The 23,757-nt window shown below is 39.4% G+C and overlaps 1 protein-coding gene across 1 annotated transcript in view; it reads left to right on the top strand.

Annotated features, from left to right (window-relative positions):
* ABCA13 (ATP binding cassette subfamily A member 13) overlaps window positions 1–23,757 on the top strand; it is a gene marked incomplete at both ends in the record, with an annotated part of 438,366 nt that overhangs the window by 207,198 nt on the left and 207,411 nt on the right. The window contains 3 exons of the mRNA XM_081283275.1: window positions 6,538–6,734; window positions 11,997–12,154; window positions 13,239–13,469. Of these exons, the coding sequence (XP_081139401.1) occupies window positions 6,538–6,734; window positions 11,997–12,154; window positions 13,239–13,469 (586 nt within the window). The remainder of the gene's footprint in view (window positions 1–6,537; window positions 6,735–11,996; window positions 12,155–13,238; window positions 13,470–23,757) is intronic.

Raw genomic sequence — 23,757 nt, 5'->3', positions numbered from 1 at the left:
AGGTGGTGGATTGGGTTGGTGGGAGAACATAAGCTTTGCAGAAGTGAGCAGAAGAAATTTGAGGAAGGGAAGGCTGGTGGGATCCCCTAGCATGTCTTTGGAAGGAAGTGCTAAAGAGGTGATCTGTGCTGAGAGTGACCACAGGTGTGGTCTCATAGCAGTGTCTCTTCCCTGGGAAGCAGGGAGGGCTGTCTCCAATTTATAGATGAGGAAACTGAAGCTCAGGGCGATTGGGCCATGCAGTTCATACAGGCAACATGGGTATGACCAAGACTCTCGGATGCCAGGTGCATTCTGTTGCCTTTCCTTTGGGCTGGTTTCTCAGCTGTAGCATGAGAGATGGGGGCCTCTGGAGAAGTTCCAGGTAAGGGAAAGGGTATTCTCCAGCACATTTCTGGTGGTGTTCCCTTGACTCAAAATGGATATTTCTTAGTAAGTTCCAGTGGTTTGGGAAATGAAGATGATTTGTTAGTGATTATAGAACAGCACTGGAAGGTGGCAAACTGCTTCTCCAGAAATACTTTGCTGTACTAGTTTTAACTTAACCACTTAACCAGTGCTTAACCACCGAGCCACATCCCTAGCCCTAACCCTTTTTATGTTTTTAAATTTTGAGATAGAGTCTTGCTAAATTGCTTAGGGCTTTTCCTCCTGCCTCAGCCTCCTGAGCCACTGGGATTACAGGTGTGTGCCACCATGTCTGGCCCTTTTCCCCTCTTAAAATTCACCTTGTTGGCACATGAGGAAGGCATTCTCTACTGTACAGTGGGCTCGTTCATACCTGTGATGTCTTCAGAAAGTGAGTACGAATAGTTATAGTGTAAATGACAATGTACTCTTGAATGTACAGGAAAAAATGTTCACTTTTTACTATGTAAGCCTGTCTTAAATTTGAGTATATACTTAATAAGAAATGACTAGACATTGTATGGTCTACATATTACAAAATAACAAATTGGTTACGTACAACCAAATTTCTTATATTAAAAGTCACAGGTCACTTATTTTAATTTAAAATATTGTGTCTACCCTGGGCTATAGTAAACTCTACAGTGATCGTGATTGGTGGTTTAAATCATGCACCTAACAATGCTACATTGGCTTCATCTTATTTGGGTACCAGGCAACCTTAATGGTTATCAATGCACAGCATGTTACCTGGCAACAAAGCCAATTTTGCAAATGCAATCAGAATGAGATCATGTTCTAGGACAGTAGTTCTCAATTAGAGGGAGAGAAAACTGAAAACATTGGATTTAGAGCCAACATGCTCCTTATTAGTGTCCTGTAGCACCCCTTATTTTCCATAATGTCTAGCTTAATTAAAATGTGAGCTCAAGAGAGTGGCATCCCTCAAAGAAGCTTTAGAGTGAACGTTTGTCAAGAGACATGTTGTTAATTTTTTTGGCCTTTATTTTGGCCTGGAGAAGATGAATAGTCAAGAGAGGAACATGTCAGGGTTTTGAATCAATGAGATGTTATATGGTTAATGTTACCCTTTAGAGTTCTGGCCTACACTGTGGAACTCAGGTTGGAGGTAGTAACAAGATCAATGAGGGCATATATGCAAGTAGAGCAAAGAGAGGACACGGTGTCACTGTGTCCAGAGCAGAGCCTGGACACACTGACACAGTCATGGACAGATGAGGAGGAACAAGTTAAAAAGGCAAGAGAAACCAAGAAAGAAGGAGGAAGAAAAAAGAGTGGACCAGGCCCATTGAGGAGGAGGAAGATCAGTGCATCAGTGCTGTTGCAGGCCAAGTACGAGGAAGACTGAGAAGTGACCTTTGGGTTAGTATGCAGACGGCCTTGGTAACCTCCAGAAAAGCAATGTCAGTAATGTGCTAGGGGTGAAAATCTTACTCAAGTCAATTAAAGAGAAAAGAGAAGGAGAAAATTGGGGAGAAAGTTGGTAACAATACAAAAGTTGGTAAAAATTTTCCCAGGAATTTTTCGGCAAAAGGGAGAAAATAAATGGGATGGTACCAGAATGGAAAATTGAGGTCAAAAAAAGGATGCTTCAAAGACACAACTCACAGAAACATATCTGTACATTGCTGAGAGTGGTTCAGCAGAGAATGAGTGATTTGGATGCACTAGAGGCTTGGTGGAACACTGCCTATAGAGGACAGGGAAAGGGTCCTAGAAGAAGAGCTGGCAGTTGGCTCTCCTGCAAGCACAGTTGGTTCAGGTAAGTTAGCAGGAGGTAAAGGGAGCCTGTATTTAGCTTCAACATTTTTCAGGGTTAAGGGTGCATGCAAAGAAGTTATTATATTGATGGCCATGGACTTAGAAACTTGGAAGTGAGGGGAGGAAGGACCTTAAATGAAGAGGAAAAATGAAAAATTGATTTTTGGTGGAGTAAGTCATTGCTGAGTAGAGAGAGGGGTTTTAAATATACATGTGATCAGAAAAGAATTCACAGAATTGAGACACTGGAGGAACTATGGTAGCTGGAAAGACAAGGTCTAGGGTCTACCTTGGTCGTGAGTCCCTGGGACTGGTGAAGGTGAATGGAGAATGCTCTTCACTAGATTGAAAGTTCCCACAATGCGTGGGGCTTTACTATTACCTTTCTCATATCTTACTATACTTTCTTATATTTATTCACATATATTTTTTAAAACTATAAATAAGATTCAATTCATTTCTCTAGCCAAGTAGATGGCAGGCACCACACATTGTAGGGGTTTAGTAAACGTTTGCCAAATAAATGAATGGATGCCTGAAGTGAAACCTCTGAAACAGGGTCTCCAGTAGATAATATGAGAGAAAGTCCTTTCCTTATTTTCCTGCTGTTTAGCAATATTCTCAATTAGAGAGTTTTCATGTTCTTTTGAGAAGAAATTTGAAATTTAAATTAGCAAAATAAGGGAAAGAAGGCAATGGGGGAGGGGATCAGATATCATTAAGATATAGGGAAGATCAGTGGAATCCATGTAAGAGAATGAGAGGGAGGAAGGAAGGGAAAGGGGAGGATAAATGGAATGAATTTAATAAAATCACATTATATTAATAAAAATAAATAAATAAATAAATTTGCAGGAAGTATTTGCTTCTTTTTGGTATGTGACTGATCAATAATTAAAAAAAAAAAACACTAGCCACTCTATGACCTTGGATTTTTTAAGAAAAATTATCAAGTAAAAATATGACCAATGTTTGCAGATTGTTTTCTGCTTGTGTTAATCAGCATTTCATTGCTGTAGCTAAAGTATCTGACAAGAACAACTTAAAAGAGAAAATATTTATTTTGGCTTATAATTTCAGAGGCCTCAGTATATGGTAGAGCCACTGAATGGTTCTGGGCCCAGAACAATGCAGTTGGTCAACCAATTGTGAAACAGAACATCATGGCGGAAGGGCATGGCAGTGGGAAAGAAGGAAAAACAGAGAAAGGGAACAGGGAAAGATATACTTCCCAAGGCAATGCTACTAGTGACCTACCTCCTCCAGTCACACCCTACTTGCCTTTAGTTACCCTCTGTTAATCCATTCAAATCATTAATCCACCAGATGATTAATCCGATGAGATTACAACCCTTACTATCCGGTCATGTCCTAAGCCCCCCTCCCCCCTTGAACCTTGCTATTTTGGGGACCATGCTTTCAACACATGAACTTTCTTGAGGACATTGCAGATCCAAACCATAATATTTATCTAATCTTTAAATTTGATCAAAGTAGCTGAACCACAATCAGAAACCAATGAAATGGAAATGGCTCCTGAGGCAATGTTTTAGTCTCTCCAGACAATACCTTGTGACTTAAAGTCCTAGGAATATATCCTTTCCTGGGGAACAAGTCAAGTCCTAGACCTCCGTTGATGTTAATGGGTATACCATGGGTACAAATTAAGTCATCAGGCTCCATACTTTGTTCTGGGAAAATAAGCATAATATCCTTGGGAAAGGACTATAGTCCATATCGAGAGTGGGATCATTAACAGCTATGTCTGATGGGTGTCACAGTGACCCAGTGGATGCCAGTAGGCTATAATGGCATAGTCTGGCTTTAGATTGCTAGGTTTAAATCCAGCTCTGCCATTTGCTTAGAAATCTGTTTGCAATATATACTCTCTCTACCTTTGGTTTCCCAAATATTATAGGGTTCCAATAATAGAACCTCTTTGGAAAGATATGAAGAATATATTTATTTATATGCACAAAGCAGTTAAAACAAAACCTGGCATAGAATGCATGTGTAATAAATGTTAATTATGATTAACCAGGATAAGTGCTAAAAGTTTTTAATATTTAAAAAGTTATAATTTTATAAATTGAATAAATGACATTCTTCAAACCCATGATTAAATTCTACTACACTTTGATGTGAATAGAAACTTGTACTTCAAGCTGGACTTCTCAAGACCAATAACTCACAGTCTCTTGTGGGTTACCCATAGCACTGTGTTTCTTCTCCTTGTGTTCTAGTTGGGTGTGTATATATGATGTCTTCATAGGATGCTGATCTCCTTGAGAAGGAATTATGCTTTATTGCTGCCCCTATCCCCAAATGTACATCATAAACACCCAGCACCTGTAGATAGCATTGTGCAATCTTGAAAGAATTTATAAAATGCACACAAATAAAATAGACTCATACTTATTCTCTCTACCTCATTGTTACTGTCTATTACTCTTGGTTTTACCAATTAAGAAAAAAATGATGAGTAATTTTGACCATAAAATATTTTAATATGTTAAAGTTCAAAATGTATTGGAAAAGCAGATTTCCATCAAAAACAAGCAAATTCACAGAGTAAAACAGACTGATGCTAGCCAGTTGCCTAAAGGATAAGAGAAAGCAAACCTCAGCCTGTTTGGATGCATTCCATTACAGAAGCACAGTGCCATCACTTAACACCTTGCCTGGCACCTGTGCAGGGAATGTGCTGTGACAGACCCACAGGTAGAGGTTAGAGTGTCTCAGAGTCAAAACCACTTCTGAATCACAAGGCCAAGAATACTGAGAAGGTGGGATTTCGGCCTGTTTGGGGTGTAAAGTGAGGCAGCACTGCAGGTCTGCCTATACAAAAAGGTAGTATAGACATTGTGTCAATAAAAAAAAGAGGGGTGGTTTAATGTAGAAATATAATCAGAACATGCGTGTTCGAGAATATTTGATAATTTATTGATATATTTTCTTGTCTGTCTTCTCTACTGACTGACCAAGCTGGTCCAGACCAAGCTTGGGAGAGTCACATCCACTGCTGTATTGGAATCACCCAGATGGGAACATGTTGGTAGACTATAGGGTCCAGCAATTTCCTGCTGAAACTGAACCATTCATCTTCCTGTTTCTAACTTGGATGTTGTCAACAGTGGGTAACACAGAAAGCAGGTGCATATGTTACTGCCAAAAGTTTAGGTTGAGATTTAACCAGCAGAAAGTACACTCTGAACTTGAACTAAATATAAAATGCATAGACTGAAAACTAGACACTAAGAAGCTAGCTACAGCTCTTTCTGTGTTAGGATAGAAAATATATAAATAATAAAGCAGACATGAAAAATTTACTTAGTCATCAGGCAAGAAAGTTCTTGGGACTCACTCAGTGCTTTGCTTAGTATTTTGTAAGGTTTCCAACCCGACTCTTGCTGAATCTCAAGATTATGTGGAACCTCTGTGATTCTACGGCACCTGTGTAGTCTGATAGTCTCCCTGAGTTCAGAGAGGCCCTTCAGTTGTTGGCTATCAGGAAGTGATAAGAAGTCCTGAAGCTTAGGGTATCAGACCCACTTGGTTTGAATGTCCAGGGGAAGGTTTCAGGGAGGCATGATTTAAGCTGGTTCTTGAACAAGGAGTGAGACTTCAAACAGGTGATGAGGTAGGAGTAGGTCTCTTCCTGTGGACTTAACAGAGTATAATGATGGTAAGGAGTGGCAGTTATTTGTGAGAAAAGATGGTGGAGCCATAGACATGGAGGGTAAAGCTTCACACAGGGAAGTCTTTGGGATAGGTATCTGAAATTTTCTGGAACTCTCAAGAATGAAAAATCCCTGAGAGAATAAGAGGCTTATTTTTATATTAATGGAAATTGAGGATTTATATTTTGTAAGTGTCTTGTCCTTGGGACTTCCTAGTTATTTAGGAAATCAAGGAGATACAATTTGAGTACCTAGTGATCCAGAGAATTAAAGGCCTTGTCAAGTGAGCTCTGGAGCTCTTCTTCTGACCACACTGATGCTTCAACCATTCGACCATATTGAGGGGATGTTGGTCTCCCCTTGGCAGGATGTCTGAATGAAATGGAGAGGCTTCTCCAGGGAGGAGATGAAGTATTTTATAGTCACCTTACTTGGCAGATACTGTTGACCAGCATCACACTTAACAAAGGGGTGTGGTGTTATCTGCCCATGTGGAAGGGCAATGCTACTCTGTAAAGACTCCTATGCACATGTATCATCCAAGCCTTTTTGATGTACCTGTGTTTTATAAATATCTCAGTCACCATAGTCCTCATAGGTGGAGTGGAATTCAGAGCAAAGCTTTCAAGTGTTGGAGAGAAGAGTGAAGCCTTTCTTCTTGTTTCAGAACTCTCAAGGATGTGGGGCTAGTTCAGCATCAGCACAAACAAACCCAAACTCTCTCTGGAGGCCTGAAGAGGAAGCTCTCGATTGGCATTGCTTTCATGGGCACATCGAGGACAGTGGTTCTGGATGAGCCTACAAGTGGGGTGGACCCTTGCTCCCGGCGCAGCCTCTGGGACATTCTGCTCAAGTACCGGGAAGGTAGGACCTGAGCCTTGTTCCACTTTGTCTCTCCACAATGTTGTGGCACAGGGAAAGAATAGCTATTATATGTGAGAATCAAGTCACTTCACAATAACAATATATCTTTTTTGGGGGGGAGGTACTGAGGATTGAACCCAGGAGTACTGAATCACTGAGCCACATCCCCAGCCCTTTTAAAATATTTTATTTAGAGACAGGGTCTTCCTGAGTTGCTTAGGGCCTTGCTAAGTTGCTGAGGCTGGCTTTGAACTTGCAATCCTATTGCCTCAGCCTCTGGAGCTGCTGAGATTACAGGTGTGCACCACCATGCCCAGCCACAATAAGGATGTCTTATTCTTTCTGGAACAAATAAAATCTTCAGATGATTTTAAGATATGTTTGATTGTAGCTCTGTAGTACTCAGAATGCTTACTTTGTAATTTGTCCTTTCAGTATTAGCAATGCAACTTGCAATGAGCGTTATCATACATGATTTCAGTTGAAAATGTCTTTATCCATATTGTGTTTCACTGTGGATGCACGGGCGATTAAAGAAGACATTAAAGATCATCTAGGATCAACTGCCCTGTGTGGGTCTTCTGAGGCTGGGGAAAATACCTGAGATGATTTATACAAGGGGCAAAGATCTATCTGGCCTTATGGTTTCAGAGGTTTCTGTCCATAGTTGGTTGGCTCTATTTCTTTGGGCCTATTATAGTACAGTTCCTCATGGTGGGAGCATGTGGTGAAGCAAGATGTTTTACTTTGTGGCTAAAAAGCAATGAGGGAGACATGAAGGGACCAGGGCCCTGACGTCCCCTTCAGGAGAATGTTCCCAGGGACCCAACTTCCTTCCACCAGGTGCCATCTCCCAAAGGTTTTACCACCTCCCAATAATGGCACAGACTGGGGACTAAGACTTTAACACATGGGCCTTTGGAGGACATTTAAGATACAAACCTTAGCACTTGCTTTTCTTTCTTTTTTTAAAAAATGTTATTAGTTATTCATAGACCTTCATTTATTTATTTGTTTATATGTGGTGCTGAGAATTGAACCCAGTGCCTCACACATGCCAGGCAAGTGCTCTACCACTGAGCCACAACCCCAGCCCCACACCTTCTTTTCTCAGATGAGGAAACTGAGGTATGGAGAGTTGGGCATGTGATGGGCTCACAAATAGGGAGAAAATTGACTGCATGAAAGGGAAAACTCATGTTACTGACTTAGAGGGTCTATGTTTCTCATCTCCATTATTTCTTATTTTCAGTGGAGGCATTAGATGGGTAGTTACTAATGTCCAACTTCTGGTTCTTTGTGTAGCCCTGACATCTCGGAAGCATTGCTACAGTATTTTGTGTAGAAACATTCTTGTTTGGAAAGAAACATGGGCAATAGTGAAACATATCTTGGTGCTGGTGAATAAGTTTAGAAGCTTCAGAAGCAAGATTAATACATGATCTTACACACTGTCTTTTTAAATTTTTGCTTTTGTTTTTTTGAGCATAATGTCTTCCTCAGTCTTGGCCTGAATCCTGGGGGATTGGTTACTGAAGGAAAATAAAAGCAATGATAAGAAAGGACCTTTCTTTTTTTCCCCCTTTTTTCTTGTTTTTTTTTTTTTAACCATCCAGAACCAAAGAGGCTCAGAATATTGAATTCTCTCTTAGAATAGAGGCTCCAGTCTATCACTTAAGGCCTGCCATAGGGTGAGATGAGAAGGGAGAAGGGTAATTCAAATGGGGCATAAAGGAATTATCCTGTTCCTGTCCCACAATTTTAGGGGAAACTTAGAAAGAGAGGACAGAGAAGGGATCAGGGATAACAAGCAAACAAATGTGGCTTTTTTCCCCCCATTCTAGGCTTGGGCTTGGGCTTGGGCTTGGGCTGGACAATTCATGAAAAAGTGTGCTCCACGTGGCTTCTCAATCTGGGTGAAGCCACATCAAAGTTCATGAGACTGAGTGGAATGCTGGGACCCAGGGGGGTATTCTCACACCCATGGGCTTCCATACTGAGGAGAGCTTGCTAAAGATGCTTCCATGGAAGAGTGGTGTAGGGGGTGGACTTGAAGCTGGCTGGCTGGAAGTCTGGGTTAGATTTAGGGATGTGAAGCCAGTAGGATCTAGTCAAGGTGGAAAGAGCCCGGGAGCACTCTGTACTTTGAGACCCGACCCTTTTGGGTTGCTGCTCAACCCACAGACACTAAGATAGGGAGGGGGACAGCAACAGGTGGTCTCCCAGAGTCCAGAGGAGGCTGACCACATTGCACGCAAAGATCCCAATCCTTTGCAAAGGCTTCTTGTTCCATTTGCCTAAATGGGCTTTGGGGATAAATGTAAAGGGCAGAAATGAGGAAATGTGAACTTTTTGTGCAAGTCACAGAATGTCACTTAGAGAAACTGATTACATTTTGAGATGATTCTAATTTAGATTGGTAATAACAATTTCCCTGTCACTGTAAGTGTGGACTGATACATAAGAAGGATGAGAGATGGACAAGAAGATTACACTGCCTCTGCACTGTGACTTGTTGTGCAAATGAAATACCAAAAGCCCACTGCACTTGTTTATTTTAAAAATCAGAGATGGATGCTTAAAGGTTTAGCTGACAGAACATTTTAGTAGTGAACAGAAAGGTTACTTTAGACAGAAAACCAGATACAGTGTAAGCCTAAAAGACAGATTTCTTCAAATTCTTTTGTTATAAATTAGATATTATTTTCTCACTTTTTTTTTTTTGTCTTTGGAAGACTTCTTTGGAATTGTCCTTGTATTGATTGAAGTGCAAAAACAATAGGGTCTAAGATTAGTTAGTTAGGTTGATTAGTTAGGCAGTTACTTATAGAAAAATACATTTTCAAAAATCAAAATGTATAACCATTTCTAGAAACAGCCCCAAACCTTCAGGTAACTGATAAGAGCTCTGTGAGATTGATCCAACACTGCACAAAAATGAATGGTATCTGCTGAGTAGGAAGAGATTCTTCCATCAGAACACCAGTACACTGGGAGCTCAATCTATGGGGAATTTCACGTGTGTATTTCCTACTTAGTCGGGAACAATGTGAACTCTTGATCAGCCCTGGTGCCATTGCTTTTGTGCTTCTCGTATAAAGATCCATTAAGAAGCAAAGGATACCAGAACAAATTGGCATATCACAACTAAATCCTTGTACTGGATTTGATACTTGGTCCTTATATGCTATATGATCCTGGAAAAAATGGTCAGATTCCTCTGAGCTTCAGTTATCTAATTTGCAAATTGAGACAATTATATCATCACATAGGATTTTGCAAGAAGTAAATGTGCAATATGTAAAAGTGCATAACTCAGTACCTACTATGTGGGTACTGGATCCATGACAGGCTGTCATTGTTATTATTAAAATAGATGATAGAAAGTAAATGTGGGAATTACAGGTTTTGGAAGAAAAGAGGTAGAGTATGTCATCTAAATTAGGGAGAGAAACAATGAAAGAGTCTCTTGGGAGAAAACAGAGAATTAATATTGTCCTTTGAGATTTAGGGTTTTTTTCAAGTTGCCCTAACAGTAGTAAGGGACCATCATAGCTCAAACATCTGTGACTGTTTTAAGTTCATTGAAAATTTATCTGTTATTTATTTACAATCCCAGCTTTACTAAGGTATATATGACAATGCAGATTGTATGCTTTTGTTGTATACAGCATAATGTTTTCATAAATGCATATATCATGAAGTAATTATGTCAAGCTAATTAACAGGTCTGTTGCCTCATAAACTTTTAGTGTGTGTGTGTGTGTGTGTGTGTGTGTGTGTGTTGAGAACATTTAAGTTCTAATTTCATGTATACAATGCATTATTATTAACCATAGTCATCATTCTGTGCAATAGATCTCCAGAATTCATTCATCTTTCATAATTGAAACTTTATACCTTTAGCCAAATCTTCCTGTTCCTCTTTCCATCTCTTCAGCCCCTAGCAACCACCATTCTACTTTCTCTTTCTCATTTGGAAATTTAGATTCCAGTGGACTTCTATTTTTAGACTACCTCATTGTATGGGAATATATCTGAACTGCATGATACCTATAATCAAAGAAACTAACCTGCCTCTGATCCCAGGCCAGGAGTCGAGCACATTTTCTTAGCATCAAAGGACTTAGGGGCAAAGAAATGGTCCCTGGTTTTTAGAACACATCTATAGCAAGAGCTAGTCCCCATGGGCCCTTCTCCCTGCTGTTCTTGGGTCTCTATTTCGTGCTTTCTTTAAAGATGGATTTTATAAAAGGAATTAGAGGCATAGTTTTTTAATCCTTCCTCTCTATTGAAAAATATAAAATTAAATAGGGTTAAAAACATCTTCAGCCTTATCTCTTTGAAAGTTTGCTTTTGCAATCAGAATGAATCAATACATTTGTTCTACTTGATAGAACAGTTCAATGGGGCTCAATGTAAGCCAATGAGGGAAGTAGAAACTAAAAGTCAGAACAGCTTCTCTTTATGTTACTGAAATAAACTTTACCTTTAGCTTCCCTGGTCTCTGCTCTTCTGAGGAAAGCTGGTGCCTTTTTCTCCCAAGGAAAGGTAGTACAATTTTACAAGATGCTAGAACTCATGGAGGATACATGTGAGCTAAGCATTGAAACAGTGTCCCTGTCTGGGCAGTCAGGATGGTTTCACCTTCTGAGAAGGTCTAGATGAATGAGTCCACATGGTTCTGTCATCCCTGATCCCTAAAGGTACCTATATATGCCAGGACAATTTAGACATAGTCATTTTTAAAGATTACTCTATGGTTTAACCTAGAGCTTGTGGTTTTCTTACACAGTAGCCCTTCCATAGGCTATAGCCCACAGAAGATCAGATCAGAGAAGAGAAAGATGCTCATCCAGCTTTTTAAACATTTCTGTGTCTTCTTTACATTCATGTGGCTATCTGCCTCTAAGTCTTAAGGAATGATGTTTTGGCAAAGGGACTTTGTGTTTTGCACCTCAGTTTCACCATTAGGACCTGGCAGAGTGGCTCCCCCAACTGCATCCAGAAGGGGTTGGAGGATTTATAAAAATAGCAGTCATGACCTTTGGGGAAACTGTAGAATAAATAGTTAAAGAGTTTTTAATTTACAAAGGGCCCTTGGCTAGGTCTTTTCCACAGTATCCATTTCAATTTTTTCTGCTTAAAATTGGTGGCTGCCTTTCAATTGTGTCAAGGACCTACCATTCTCTGAGGAAGAATAGATGGTCTTCCTCTGAGCCTTTGTCACATTGATTCTGATGTGCTTGTGCTTGGACCTAGGTCGCACGATCATCTTCACAACCCACCACCTGGATGAAGCTGAGATGCTCAGTGACCATGTGGCCGTCCTGCAGCAGGGGCGGCTCAAGTGCTGCGGTCCTCCTTTCTGCCTGACAGAGTCCTACGGCCAGGGACTCAGCCTGATGCTCACAAAGCAAGTAAGGAGTACTGCTCTTTTGGTGTCATTGGAGAAGTTCCCTTCCTGTCTGTGGCATAAGGAACAAATTGTGACACTCACTCGACAATAATACCTAAGTGGAGGCCTTTTGTGCACAATAGTCAGTTGCCAAAATATGTCCCTCCAGGGCTGAGCAGCAGGAGCTAGGCTCTGTGAACCCAAAGGTGCATTTTATCTGCTAGAAGGAAATGCACAAGGGCTCAGAATTACCTGACAGGTACTAGGAGCTGCTGCCGAGTATTCAAGAAACATTTTTCTGACAGGGATACTCTAGGAGTCTAAACTTTGCCTCAAGTCAGAAGCAGAGTAGTAAGGAGCTATAGCAAATGTGGAGGGACTCGAGATATGCAGAAGCATCATTGTCTAATATGAACGGGACAGGCCATGGTGGTCGTGTAGTTGATCCAGGAAGTGTGGGAAGTCACTGTCAGTTCTCAATGACCTTGTCTGGTCCTTGGTGACCTGAAGGAAGTCTTCCCTTGACCTCTGTTCCGTGGTTCCCATTTGCCTCCTCTCTAGCTTAGAGTATCTTGCCATCCTTGAGATGGCTTGTTTTCTTCTTCAGTTGGGAATCCTTGTCTCCCTCTTAAGAAGACTCAACCTTGTTTATTGCAATCCAATTGCTAGAACTTGAGTCTCCTTTGTGATTGTTCCATGAACACAGACCCCTATAAATAGGCTGCAGTGCATGTAAGCAAGTTGGGCATGTGGGTCTGACCTTGCCAGGTTTATCACTGAGGATTTATATTATTATTATTACTACTACAACTACTACTGCTACTACTTGTGGTAATGGGGATTGATTTAACCTTGGACCTTGCACATACTAGGCAAGCCCTCTATCACTGAGCTACAGCCCCATCCTATTGCTTTATATTTTTAACAAAGAAGAAACAAAGAAAAATATTCTGTATTTATTGAATGCCTACCACTTAAATACAGTATCCCATTCAAGTTTTGAAGTGGAATGTGTATAATTTGCTTATGAGTTTACAGGTAATTGACTGGTATGTGTTTGGATTGATGTTTCTTACTGATTTCTCACTCTGTTTTCTTTTTGATAGCCCTCTGTTCCTCAGGTCCATGATCCCGAGGACATAGCTTATGTTACATCCCTGATACAGCTTTATGTACCACAAGCATTTCTCAAAGACAGCAGTGAGAGTGAGCTGACCTTTGCCATCCCAAAGGACTCAGGCAAGGCCTGCCTCGGGGAGCTCTTCCAGACCCTGGATCAGAACTTAGAGCAATTGCACCTGATGGGATATGGAATCTCAGACACCACATTGGAGGAGGTACTAAGATATGCAGAAGCTTTTGTGGCCAGTATGCATGCAATGAAGAGACCTGGGCAGAGGGAGGGGATGGAGAACATGGTGCATTTTTATTGGTGTCAAGCACAGTGGAAGCCTGTAACTGAATGTAGTCATCTGACAGGTGACTGTTACTGTAGGGATATACTATTCCTGTGTGTGAGAACTTTTGTATCTTTAATCAAGGGTCATTAAATATTTATTCACTATCTTCAATAGTGAATGGTTGGCTGATTATAATTCATCACCTGGAAGTTCCTGCTTCCATACTGTGGATTTCTGTCTAGGAGCTGTGGCCTTAAACTGGGAGGACGGATCAATGCAGGAGAATCTAGTATGCAAACACTGCAGCGTCCTGGCCATTTCCCCACCTGCAAGCATCCCTTCTTCTGTGCTGGGGTTGGGACCAACCATTGGATGTGACTTCTTTATAGCATCCAGCCAACAAGAGTCAGATAGTGGGATTTCCTCCAGGAGGAAGTTGGTGTGTTGTGCAGTCCAAACAAAAATAAGCCTTGTGTACGGTCCTTGAGGTTGGGTCTGTATATGAGCCAAATTTGAGTTTGCATTTGACATTTCTATCAACTCTAGAAAGTGCTGCAGATTAAAAAAAAAAAGTACTACAAACTACAGTAAAAATTAATCTGAACAAAATTTTGGACCAGTTGCTCTACTTTATCAGATTCAGGAATAATAGTAGTATAGTAGTACCTGATAAGGTTTGTTTTTTTTAAAAAAAATATTTATTTATTTATTATAATTAGGTATATATAACAGAATAATGCATTTTGATTCATTGTATACAATTGCAGCACAATTTTTCATTTCTCTGGTTGTAAATCATGTAGTGTCACACTATATTACAGTCATATATAACTAGGGTAATGGTGTCCATCTTATTCCATCATCTTTCCGGCCCTCATGTCCCCAATCCCTCCCCACCCTCCCCTTTACCAAAAGTTCTTCCATTTTTTCCATGTTTTCCCCCAACCTCTGTTATGGATCAGCATCCACTTATCAGAGAGAACATTCAGTCTTTGTTTACCTGCAAATGCCATAATTTTATTCTCTTTTAATGCTGAGTAATATTCCATTGTGTGTGTGTGTGTGTGTATGTGTGTGTGTGTGTGTGTGTGTGTGTATATATATATATATATATATATATATATCACAGTTTCTTTATCCATTCATATATTGAATGGCATCTACGTTGCTTCCACAGTTGAGTTATCATGAATTGAGCTACCATAAACATTGTTGTGGCTGTGTTACTATAGTATGCTGATTTTAAGTCCTTTAGGTATAGACCAAGGATTGAGATAGCTGGATCAAATTGTGGTTCCATTCCAAGTTTTCTAAGGAATCTCCATACTGTTTTCCAGAGTGGTTGCACCAATTTGAAGTCCCACTAGCAATGTATAAATGTGCCATTTCCCCCACATCCTTGCCAACACTTATTGTTGTTTTTATTCTTGATAACTGTCATTCTGATTGGAGTGAGATGAAAGCTTAGAGTAGTTTTGATTTGCATTTCTGTAATTATTAGAGATATTGAACATTTTTTAAATATATCTGTTGATCCAATGTATATTTCTTCAGAGAAGTGTCTGTTCAGTTCCTTGGCCTATTTATTGATTGGGTTGTTTGTTTTTTTGGTGTTAAGTTTTTTGAGTTTTTTTATATGTCCTGGAGATTAGTGCTCTACCTGGTGTGTGTGTGTGTGGCAAAAATTTACTCCCAAATGGAGGCTCTTTCTTCACCTTATTGATTGTTTATTTTGCAGAGAAGAAGCTTTGTAGTTTGAATCCATCCCATTTATTAATTCTTGGTTTTATTTCTTGTGTTTTAGGAGTCTTGTTAAGGAAGTTGGTGCCTAATTCAACATGATAAACTTTTGGGCCTACTTTTTTTCTCTGTTATGCACAGGGTCTCTGTACTAATTCCTAGGTCCTTGGTGAACTTTGAGTTGAGTTTTGTGCATGGTGGGAGATAGGGGTTTAGTTTCATTTTGTTGCATATGACTTTTCAGTTTTCCCAGCACCATTTGTTGAAGAGGCTCTCTTTTCTTCAGTGTATGTTTTTGATGCCTTTGTTCTAGTATGAGATAACTGTATTTATGTGGGTTTGTCTCTGTGTCCCCTATTCTGTACCATTTGTCTACATGTCTATTTTGGTACCAATACCATGTTATTTTTGTTACTATAGCTTTGTAGTATAGTATAAGTTCTGGTATTGTGATGCCTCCTGCTTCATTCTTCTTGCTAAGGATTGCTTTGGCTATTCTGAGTCTCTTATTTTTCCAAATGAATTTCATGATTGCCTTTTCTATTTCTACAAGGAATGATGATGGGATTTTAATTGAAATTGCATTGAATCTTTATAGTGCTTTGGGTAGTATGGCCATTTTGATAATATTAATTTTGCCTATTCAAGAGCTTGGGAGACCTTTCCATCTTCTAGGGTCTTCTTCAATTTCTTTCTTTAATGTTCTGTAGTTTTCATTGTAGAAGTATTTCACCTCTTTGTTAATTCCCATGTATCTTATTTATTTATTTATTGAGGATATTGTGAATGGGATAGTTTTCCTAATTTCTCTTTCAGAGGATTCATCACTGATGTATAGAAATGCATTTGATTTATGGGTATTGATTTTACTAATAAGGTTTTTGATTAGTAATTAACACTGAGAGGCTAAACCAGTATCAGAAATTTTAAATAATTATGAGAATTAAAACAGTTCAATTTTCAGGATGTTAAAAGCTGAACATCGTTTGTGTTTTATATGGATTTAGGGGATTACAGGCACATCACTAGGTTTGTGACTGAGGAGATGAGTCAGCCCTTTGTGTGATCAAGGAGTGTACAACAGGCCCCCTTGTCTGTGAATTTGCTTTCCCAGGTTACAGTTACACATAATCAGCTGTGACCCAAAGAGAATATAGAAAAATAGAATATTTTGACAGGGAGAAAAATAGAACACATAACATATTGTAGTATGTAGTTATAACTGTTCTATTTTTTATCATTGCTGTTAATCTTTTATTGTAACATTTCTAAGTTGACCTGTATCATAAGCATGTAGGTATATATTGGAAAAAAAAAAAACAGTGCATATAGGATTCCATATAATCCCTGGAGCTGGGCATCCACAGGGGACCTAGAAACATCCCTCATGAATGGGGGAAACCTATTGTAGTCCCAAGTAGAAAGCAGCCATCACACCTTTTGTGTAGAATACTCTAGTTATAGAAGATTATAAAACATAAAAGTATATGTAATATTATAATACACTTTTATACTTAGATATATTTTATTCCCTCAAAACTCGTAGCTGCTTATTTTTCCTCTTTTTAAGGTTGCAGAAATTGAGGCTCAAAGAGGCTAATTTTTCTTAACCCCAAATCACACTGTTCTAAGTGGTGGAGCTGCACTTGAACCTAGGCTATCTACTAATGAGTTAAATTTTCTGAACATTCCTAGCTTTTGTGGGTGATGCTCTCTACTCTAAGGATCCTCAAAGTTGAACACTCATTCCCACTACTTCCATTATGCTTTTTTTTTTTTTTTTTTTTTGATAGAGCAAGTTGTGGCACACAGAGACAAACAAAAAGCAGCCTAATACACACGCATGATATACCAAAGCTTGCAGAGCCATTGTGTCCTTTGGGTCATTGTTGCTATGTCCTACTTTTGTTCCTCAAGTCTTGACACAAATGCTACCTCCACAAAATGCTGAAAGGCTGGACTCCTCAGCCTTAGCTGGATCCTATCTCCTCCCTCTCCTGCTATAGGCCTGGTATGTTCTCTTGCCATCTCTGACTCTCCCATGGAAGTTGAGCTCTGGCTGTGCTCACTCTCACACTTGTGGTACCCAATGCAGTTCTTGGCACTTGTGGTTGCTTAACAAATAGTTACTGAAGGAATGATGTGCAGGGCATTTCCAAAGACACATACGGCTTCTGAGAGTAGTTATTGTCCCAAAAGCATAAGCTTTGGCCTAGACACTCCTAAATCCAGATCTTTCTACCTCCTAGCTCTAGGGCCTTAGATGAATCACTCAGGTCTTGTGAGTGTTTTTTTTTTTTTTTTTAATGGAAAAAAATCAAAACAGTTTAAATTGTTGTTCCAACGATGAATAAAGACTTATGCCTGGATGGTCAAAATGGTCAAAAATGTTAATGGTTCTTACCTATAATGGAGTAGCATGTGAAATTGTTGCCATTAACTTTGGAGGGACAATGGAATTAAATCATACCTATTCTACAAAATACACCTTTATCTTCATGGGTTGCTGACAGATAGCAGTCTTCCCTGTGCCAAAGTAGAAGACCCAAGAATTTCCCAAGTCCCCTTTTCTCTGAACACTTGGATCAGGATAGGTGTGAAGTCCCCCATGGATACAAGTTTTCAGACCTGCTATACTTGCACATGAGTGTTAGCAGTTATCACTGCCTCTGAAGCATGCACAAAGTGGTAGCTTTCCCTTGCTGGGACCAATATACCTGACATGAGCAAATTAAAAGAAGACAGATTGGTTTTGGCTCATGTTTGGTTCATGTTTGGCTCATGTTGGCTCTGTGGTTGGCCAGCTCCATTGCTTTGATTCTGAGAGGAAGCAGAACATCAAAAAAATGAAGGGTGTAGTAGAGGAAAACTTCTAGGCTCATAGTGATCAGGAAAGTGTGCATGAGAGACAAAGAGGAGAGGGTGGAGACAGGTACACCTGGGACAAGATCCAGTCTCAAAGGGCACACCTCCAGTAAGCCATTTCCTCCAACTGTGCCCCACCTGGCTACAGTTTCCACCTCCTCTAGGCCATCCATTCAGCTATCAATGAACTAATAATTCTTTGACAGTTTCAGACCCTCATGATCCAATCATTTCCCCAAAGCCCCACCTCTAAATTTTGCTGCGTTACAGACCAGATCCAAACCATAACATAAAAAGACCAAATATTAGACCAGAAAGCTAGTAACTTAGTTGTGAATGTTAAACCAGCATGAGTCAGTTTCCCTGAGCCATAAAGAAATGCCATCTTTGAGAGTTGTTGCACCATCCTGAGTTATTTCACCATTTCCTTGAAAGGGAAAATTAAAATAATTTATTTTGGATTGTAAGGAGACTCAGTTATTGTTGAAAAAGCTCAGACTTGTTTGTGTCCGTCTTTGTAGCCACTGGGCTAATCAGGAGTCTTCCTGGTTGTATGGTGTTGTCTTATGTGTGGATTGCTCTTATTTCCTGCTTTCACAGACGCTCAGTGCAGAGCATAACTTGTGGGAATATGGGTCAAGGTTTTTTTTTTTTTGGGGGGGGGGGATGAAGCACACTTATTAATGAAATAATGCATCCACCTTCAATAGAGTTATATTTACTTATTTATAGTTATACTTGTGTGTTAGGAAGAACGAGTGTTCCCTTTAAGTGACATTTTATCTGTTGTTAAAAAAAAATAAGAAACCCCAGGAATCCTTTTAATATTTATCATTAAGAAGACTGAAATTTTGTGGAATGCTTGGCTTGAATATTTATGAATTTTAACATTACAGAAAAGACAAAACAAAACCAACCTACAAAGAAGGTCTGTTTCTTCTGGGTGGATGCTTTGTTCTTAAATGTTTTTGTTAATTTTTGTGGTTACATGACCAACAATGCTATCTCAAAGAGAAGCCTCAGAAATATTTCTAATATAAGTGAGAGGCTTATTCCCAACATTAGTATATATAAATGAGACAGTTCAATGTTCTTTTCCACACCTGCTTCTCTCTTTTTCTTTTTAATTATTAGTTCTGGTTGGGTTTTACATCTGAGATGAAAGTAAAGAGCTGCAGGAATAAGAAAAGTCAGTCCTGCTGTTTCCACGTTAGCTTTGCTTGTGTACATCATATAGTCTGCAAAAACCTTGCTAATCCTTCATTAGCATTATTTTAGTAAAAACTAGATAAATCAGTTGAAAAAAATCGACTTAACCAGGCTACAGAAGGCTGTTCCCTGTTGGAACTGGAAGCTGAAGAGGATGCCAGTGGTCAACCATGTCTGCATGTTAAGAATTATATGCTTCTTATAAATTCTACTTATAAATTAGAACTGAGGTTTCCATGTTTTCCTTGTATGTCCCACTGGGGCAATGCAGACCCCTTCCAAGAGCCCAGTCTGGACACATTCTGAGGGATAATACCCATCAATGCTCTCTGTGTTGGCATTGAGGTTGGGGGCTCCCAGTACCGGCCCAGAACTCAGAACATTGAGACTGGAGTTCTGATCTACACTATCAATTATGCATGGTCTCTCTATGGAACAACCTTGCCACATAGAGTGCCCTTGATTGTAAACTGGGAATCATTAAGAGAGCCACAAATGGGGTTGATGGAAGTCTTAGCATGGTGCATGGCACGTAGGTAGATGCTGTTCCTTCAATTCATCATAATAAGTTTTCCATTGTTGTAACAAAATACCTGAGGCTGAGTATCATAAGAGGAAAGAGGTTTATAAAGCTTAAATTAATGAAAGTCCAAGATTGGGTAGAATCACCTTGTTGAGTCTCATGAAAGACCTATTGACTATATCATAATATTGGCAGATGGAATCGTGATAGGAGAGGGTAGGGAGAAGCTGGGTTCACTCTTATAACAATCTATTTTCTCAGGAACCAATCTCTGAGACCCAACCCATTCTTTTCATCCATTATCAATTTCATTGTGAAGGTGCTTGTGACCAATCATATCTGATAGACCTCACCTCTTAAAGGTTCCACTACCTCTCAATACTACCACACTGGGGACCAGGACTCCCACACATGAACCTTAGGGAGACACACTCAAACCATATGCAAATCCTTGCACAGAAAATCAAGGGAGATATCTCAGGAGTAGCCACTAAACTGAGACAGTCCCCAAGGCCTGGTCTGTCCTGCACAGCACCTCTACAATGGAGGAGAATCCTGCTCAGGGGCTCTCACACAGGAGTGCAAAATCTTAGGAGCTGGAACCTTGCTCTGTTTTCTGGGCTGTTCCCTGTTTCCATCCCCTGGCTTCTGCTTTGCTTTTTTATTCACCAGATTTCATGCCCACCTTCTCCTGGTACAACGACAACTTCTCTCAACGTCTGTTCTCTTCCTCATTCTCCTCCCTGGATAGCTGTGGCCTATTAAAAACTTGTTGTACTGTCAGTCCTGCCATGCCCAGACATTTAAACCAGATTTGAAATCTCTGTGTATATATCATTTTTGACAGAAGTTACCCAATCAACAATATTTCTCTTAAGCAGTTTCTATTTTCCTGGCAACATTTTCTATTATAAAGGACTCGGTTCTACAGTTACTCACTTTCCTGTTGTGGGGGATACTTAGGTTGTTTCCTGTTTTCTGATTTTACCAATAAGATGATGCAAAAATTATGAACAGGGTCCACCACCATCTCTGTGGATCAATTCCCAGAAATTACTGGGTCCATAGATATAAACCTAAAGTCCTGTGATGGTGTCAAATAACTGATTTCAAAAACTATCATACACATTTGTGCCCCTGTATGCTTTTGACCATCTGTCTCAATCTTTTCATCATTTTAAAACAAAACCAATGCCTCCCACTCACATTTGAGATTTCCTAACTGACCCCCTTCCTAGTCTCTTCATGTGCAGTGGAAGGGGGCTGGGAATCAGGGTGAGGATATTGACTGTAGTGATGTGATGAACTTGGATAAGCACTTTTAGGATTATAGCAAAATTGAGCGGAAAGTACAAAAAGATTCCCATTTAACCATCCCTCACTAACCCTCACCCAGCTTCTCCCACTATCAATCTTCCCCACAAAATGATACATTTGATACAATTGATGAACCCACATTGACACATCACCATCAGCCAGAGCCTGTAATTTACCTTAGTAACCTAAGGTAAATTCACATTCTGTGGCTTTGGACACGTGTATAATGACATCTGTTTAATATTATAGCATTATACAGAGAGTTTCACTGTCCTAAAACTCTTTGTGTTTTGATTTTTCATTCCTCTCTCCCACCAAACCTCTTGTTAGCCCTGATCTTTTTAATGTCTCCATACTTTCACCTTTTCCAGGGTGTCAGAGTTGGGAAGCAGGCAGTATGTAACCTTTTCAGATTGGTTTCTTTCACTTAATAACATGTATTTCACTTTCCTCTATGACTTTTCATGGTCTGATAGCTCTTTTCTTTTAAGTGCTGAACGGTATTCCATATTCTGGATGAACCACAGATTATCCACTCACCGACTGAAGAACAAACACCTTGTTTGCTTCACAAGTTTTGACTATGATGAATAAAGCTACTTTAAACATCTGTGCGCAGGGTTTTGTGTAGACATAAAATTTTAACTCATTTGGGTAAATACCCAGGACTGCAATTACTGAGGCATGTAGTAAAAGCATGATAGTGTTGTAAGAAACAACCAGATTGTCCTCCAAAGTGTCTTTAGCATTTTGTGTTACCACCACAAATGAAGGAGAGTGCCTGTTTCTCCCCATCCTCTCTCTCCAGCATTCAGTGTTGTCTTCTGATTTTAGCTGTTCTGATGGTCAAGTGGTGGGACCACACTGTTGTTTTAATTTGCATTTTCATGATGACATATGATGTGGAGTATCTTTTCCTATGCTTATTTTTCATCTGCATATCTTCTTTAGTGAGGTGTCTATTATGGTCTTTGACCAAAAATTTAATGGTGTTATTTATTTATTTTGATATTGTTGACACTTAAGAGTTCTTTGTTTCTTTTTTTTTTTTTTTTTTTTTGAGGTAGGGGTTGTACCCGGGATTGAACTCAGGGGCACTTGGCCACTGGACCACATCTCCAGCCCTATTTTTATTTAGAGACAGGGTCTCACTGAGTTTCTTAGTGCCTCATTTTTGCTGAGGCTGGCTTTGAACTCACAATGCTTCTGCCTCAGCCTCCTGAGCCACTGGGTTTCCAGGGGTGTGCCACCACACTTGGCAAGTTCTTTGTTAACTTAATTTTTCTTGCCTCTAAAACGGGAATATCTTCCCTAACTTCCACATAAATGTTTTGCTTGTGTCTAATAATCTAATAATTATTTGCTTGTGTCAAATAATCATAACAATGATTTTAGACTATACATTGCAAGGTAGTACACAAAGATGAGAACATATCAATATTTCACCACTATTTGGATCTATCATGCATGTGCAGTGATCTATTCTGTGGTCAAACCTTGCTGTATTTTAATCTCTCTGTATTTCTAATGTCGCATCAGGTTTTCCATTAGAACATAACTTCTAAAAATTTCATTTTATCCTATATTTCTTACAAATTTCTATTTCTGTTTAGTATTCATTTTCTTCTCCAACATTATCACTATTTATACTTTATTCATCCATGTTCTTTTTGGAAAAAAAATTAATTCTCCTCCTCTTTGTGCTCTGTTTCTTAAAAATAAATATTTATTTAATTCCACACAGTAAAATCTATTCTATGAGTCTGACAAATGCATAAAGGTATGAAACAATCCCCACAATTAAAATACAGATCGGTTTAATTCCCACGACCATTTCTACTTCTTAAAAGAATTCATGCAGCTTGCCTCTGCAGGTGGATTTTTCTTTGACCAGGATGCACACTCTTGATGCGTCACCCCAATAACAAATCCAATTAGAAGCCATAGAATGAGTTGCTCAATTTCTTTGGAGGTGTAATACGTGTTTCTCAGTTTCTTTTAGAAATTTCCACCTTCTACATTTAGTACGTGCTTTGTACATAATAGGTCCTAAATAAATATTGATTTATGAGATCCTGTATATCTCTCTTTTTCTCCCTTTCCACACACAGATGTTAAAAAAAAAGAAGAAGGTACTTGTCTTCAGTGCAACAACAGGCAAAGGATTTGGACTACATAAAATATATATGAGATATAACAAATTGTGATATTATAGTATATTTGGATCTGCTTGAGAAACATATCTCAAATTGGAAAAAGATTAAGTGCCTTTCAAGAATTTTCTTTTGTTTGGCATAACTTATAAAATGTCTATCTCAACCAATTTCATCTCTTCACACTTATGATCACTGATTTTGCCTGCTCATGTCTGCCATCAACCCACAGTTGGTGTGGCTGGTCCAGAACCCTTCCTGTTTTTCCTTTGTTCATCTGCATTTTGTCTGATGACTTTCCTGGAGTGGGGAGGACCTGCCAAGTAACTCTCCTGACTCTCTCTCTCTATGCAGTTAGAAAACAGATTTCATTTTTAAAGTGTTGGGGACCGCAAATCAAGTCAAGATGGCACCTGGC

Source organism: Spermophilus citellus (genome assembly GCF_964194105.1).
Source record: "Spermophilus citellus genome assembly, chromosome: 3".
NCBI classification, from domain to species: Eukaryota; Metazoa; Chordata; class Mammalia; order Rodentia; family Sciuridae; genus Spermophilus; species Spermophilus citellus.
The sequence above is the reverse complement of the archived record's forward strand: the minus strand, read 5'-3'. Positions and strand labels throughout refer to the sequence as shown.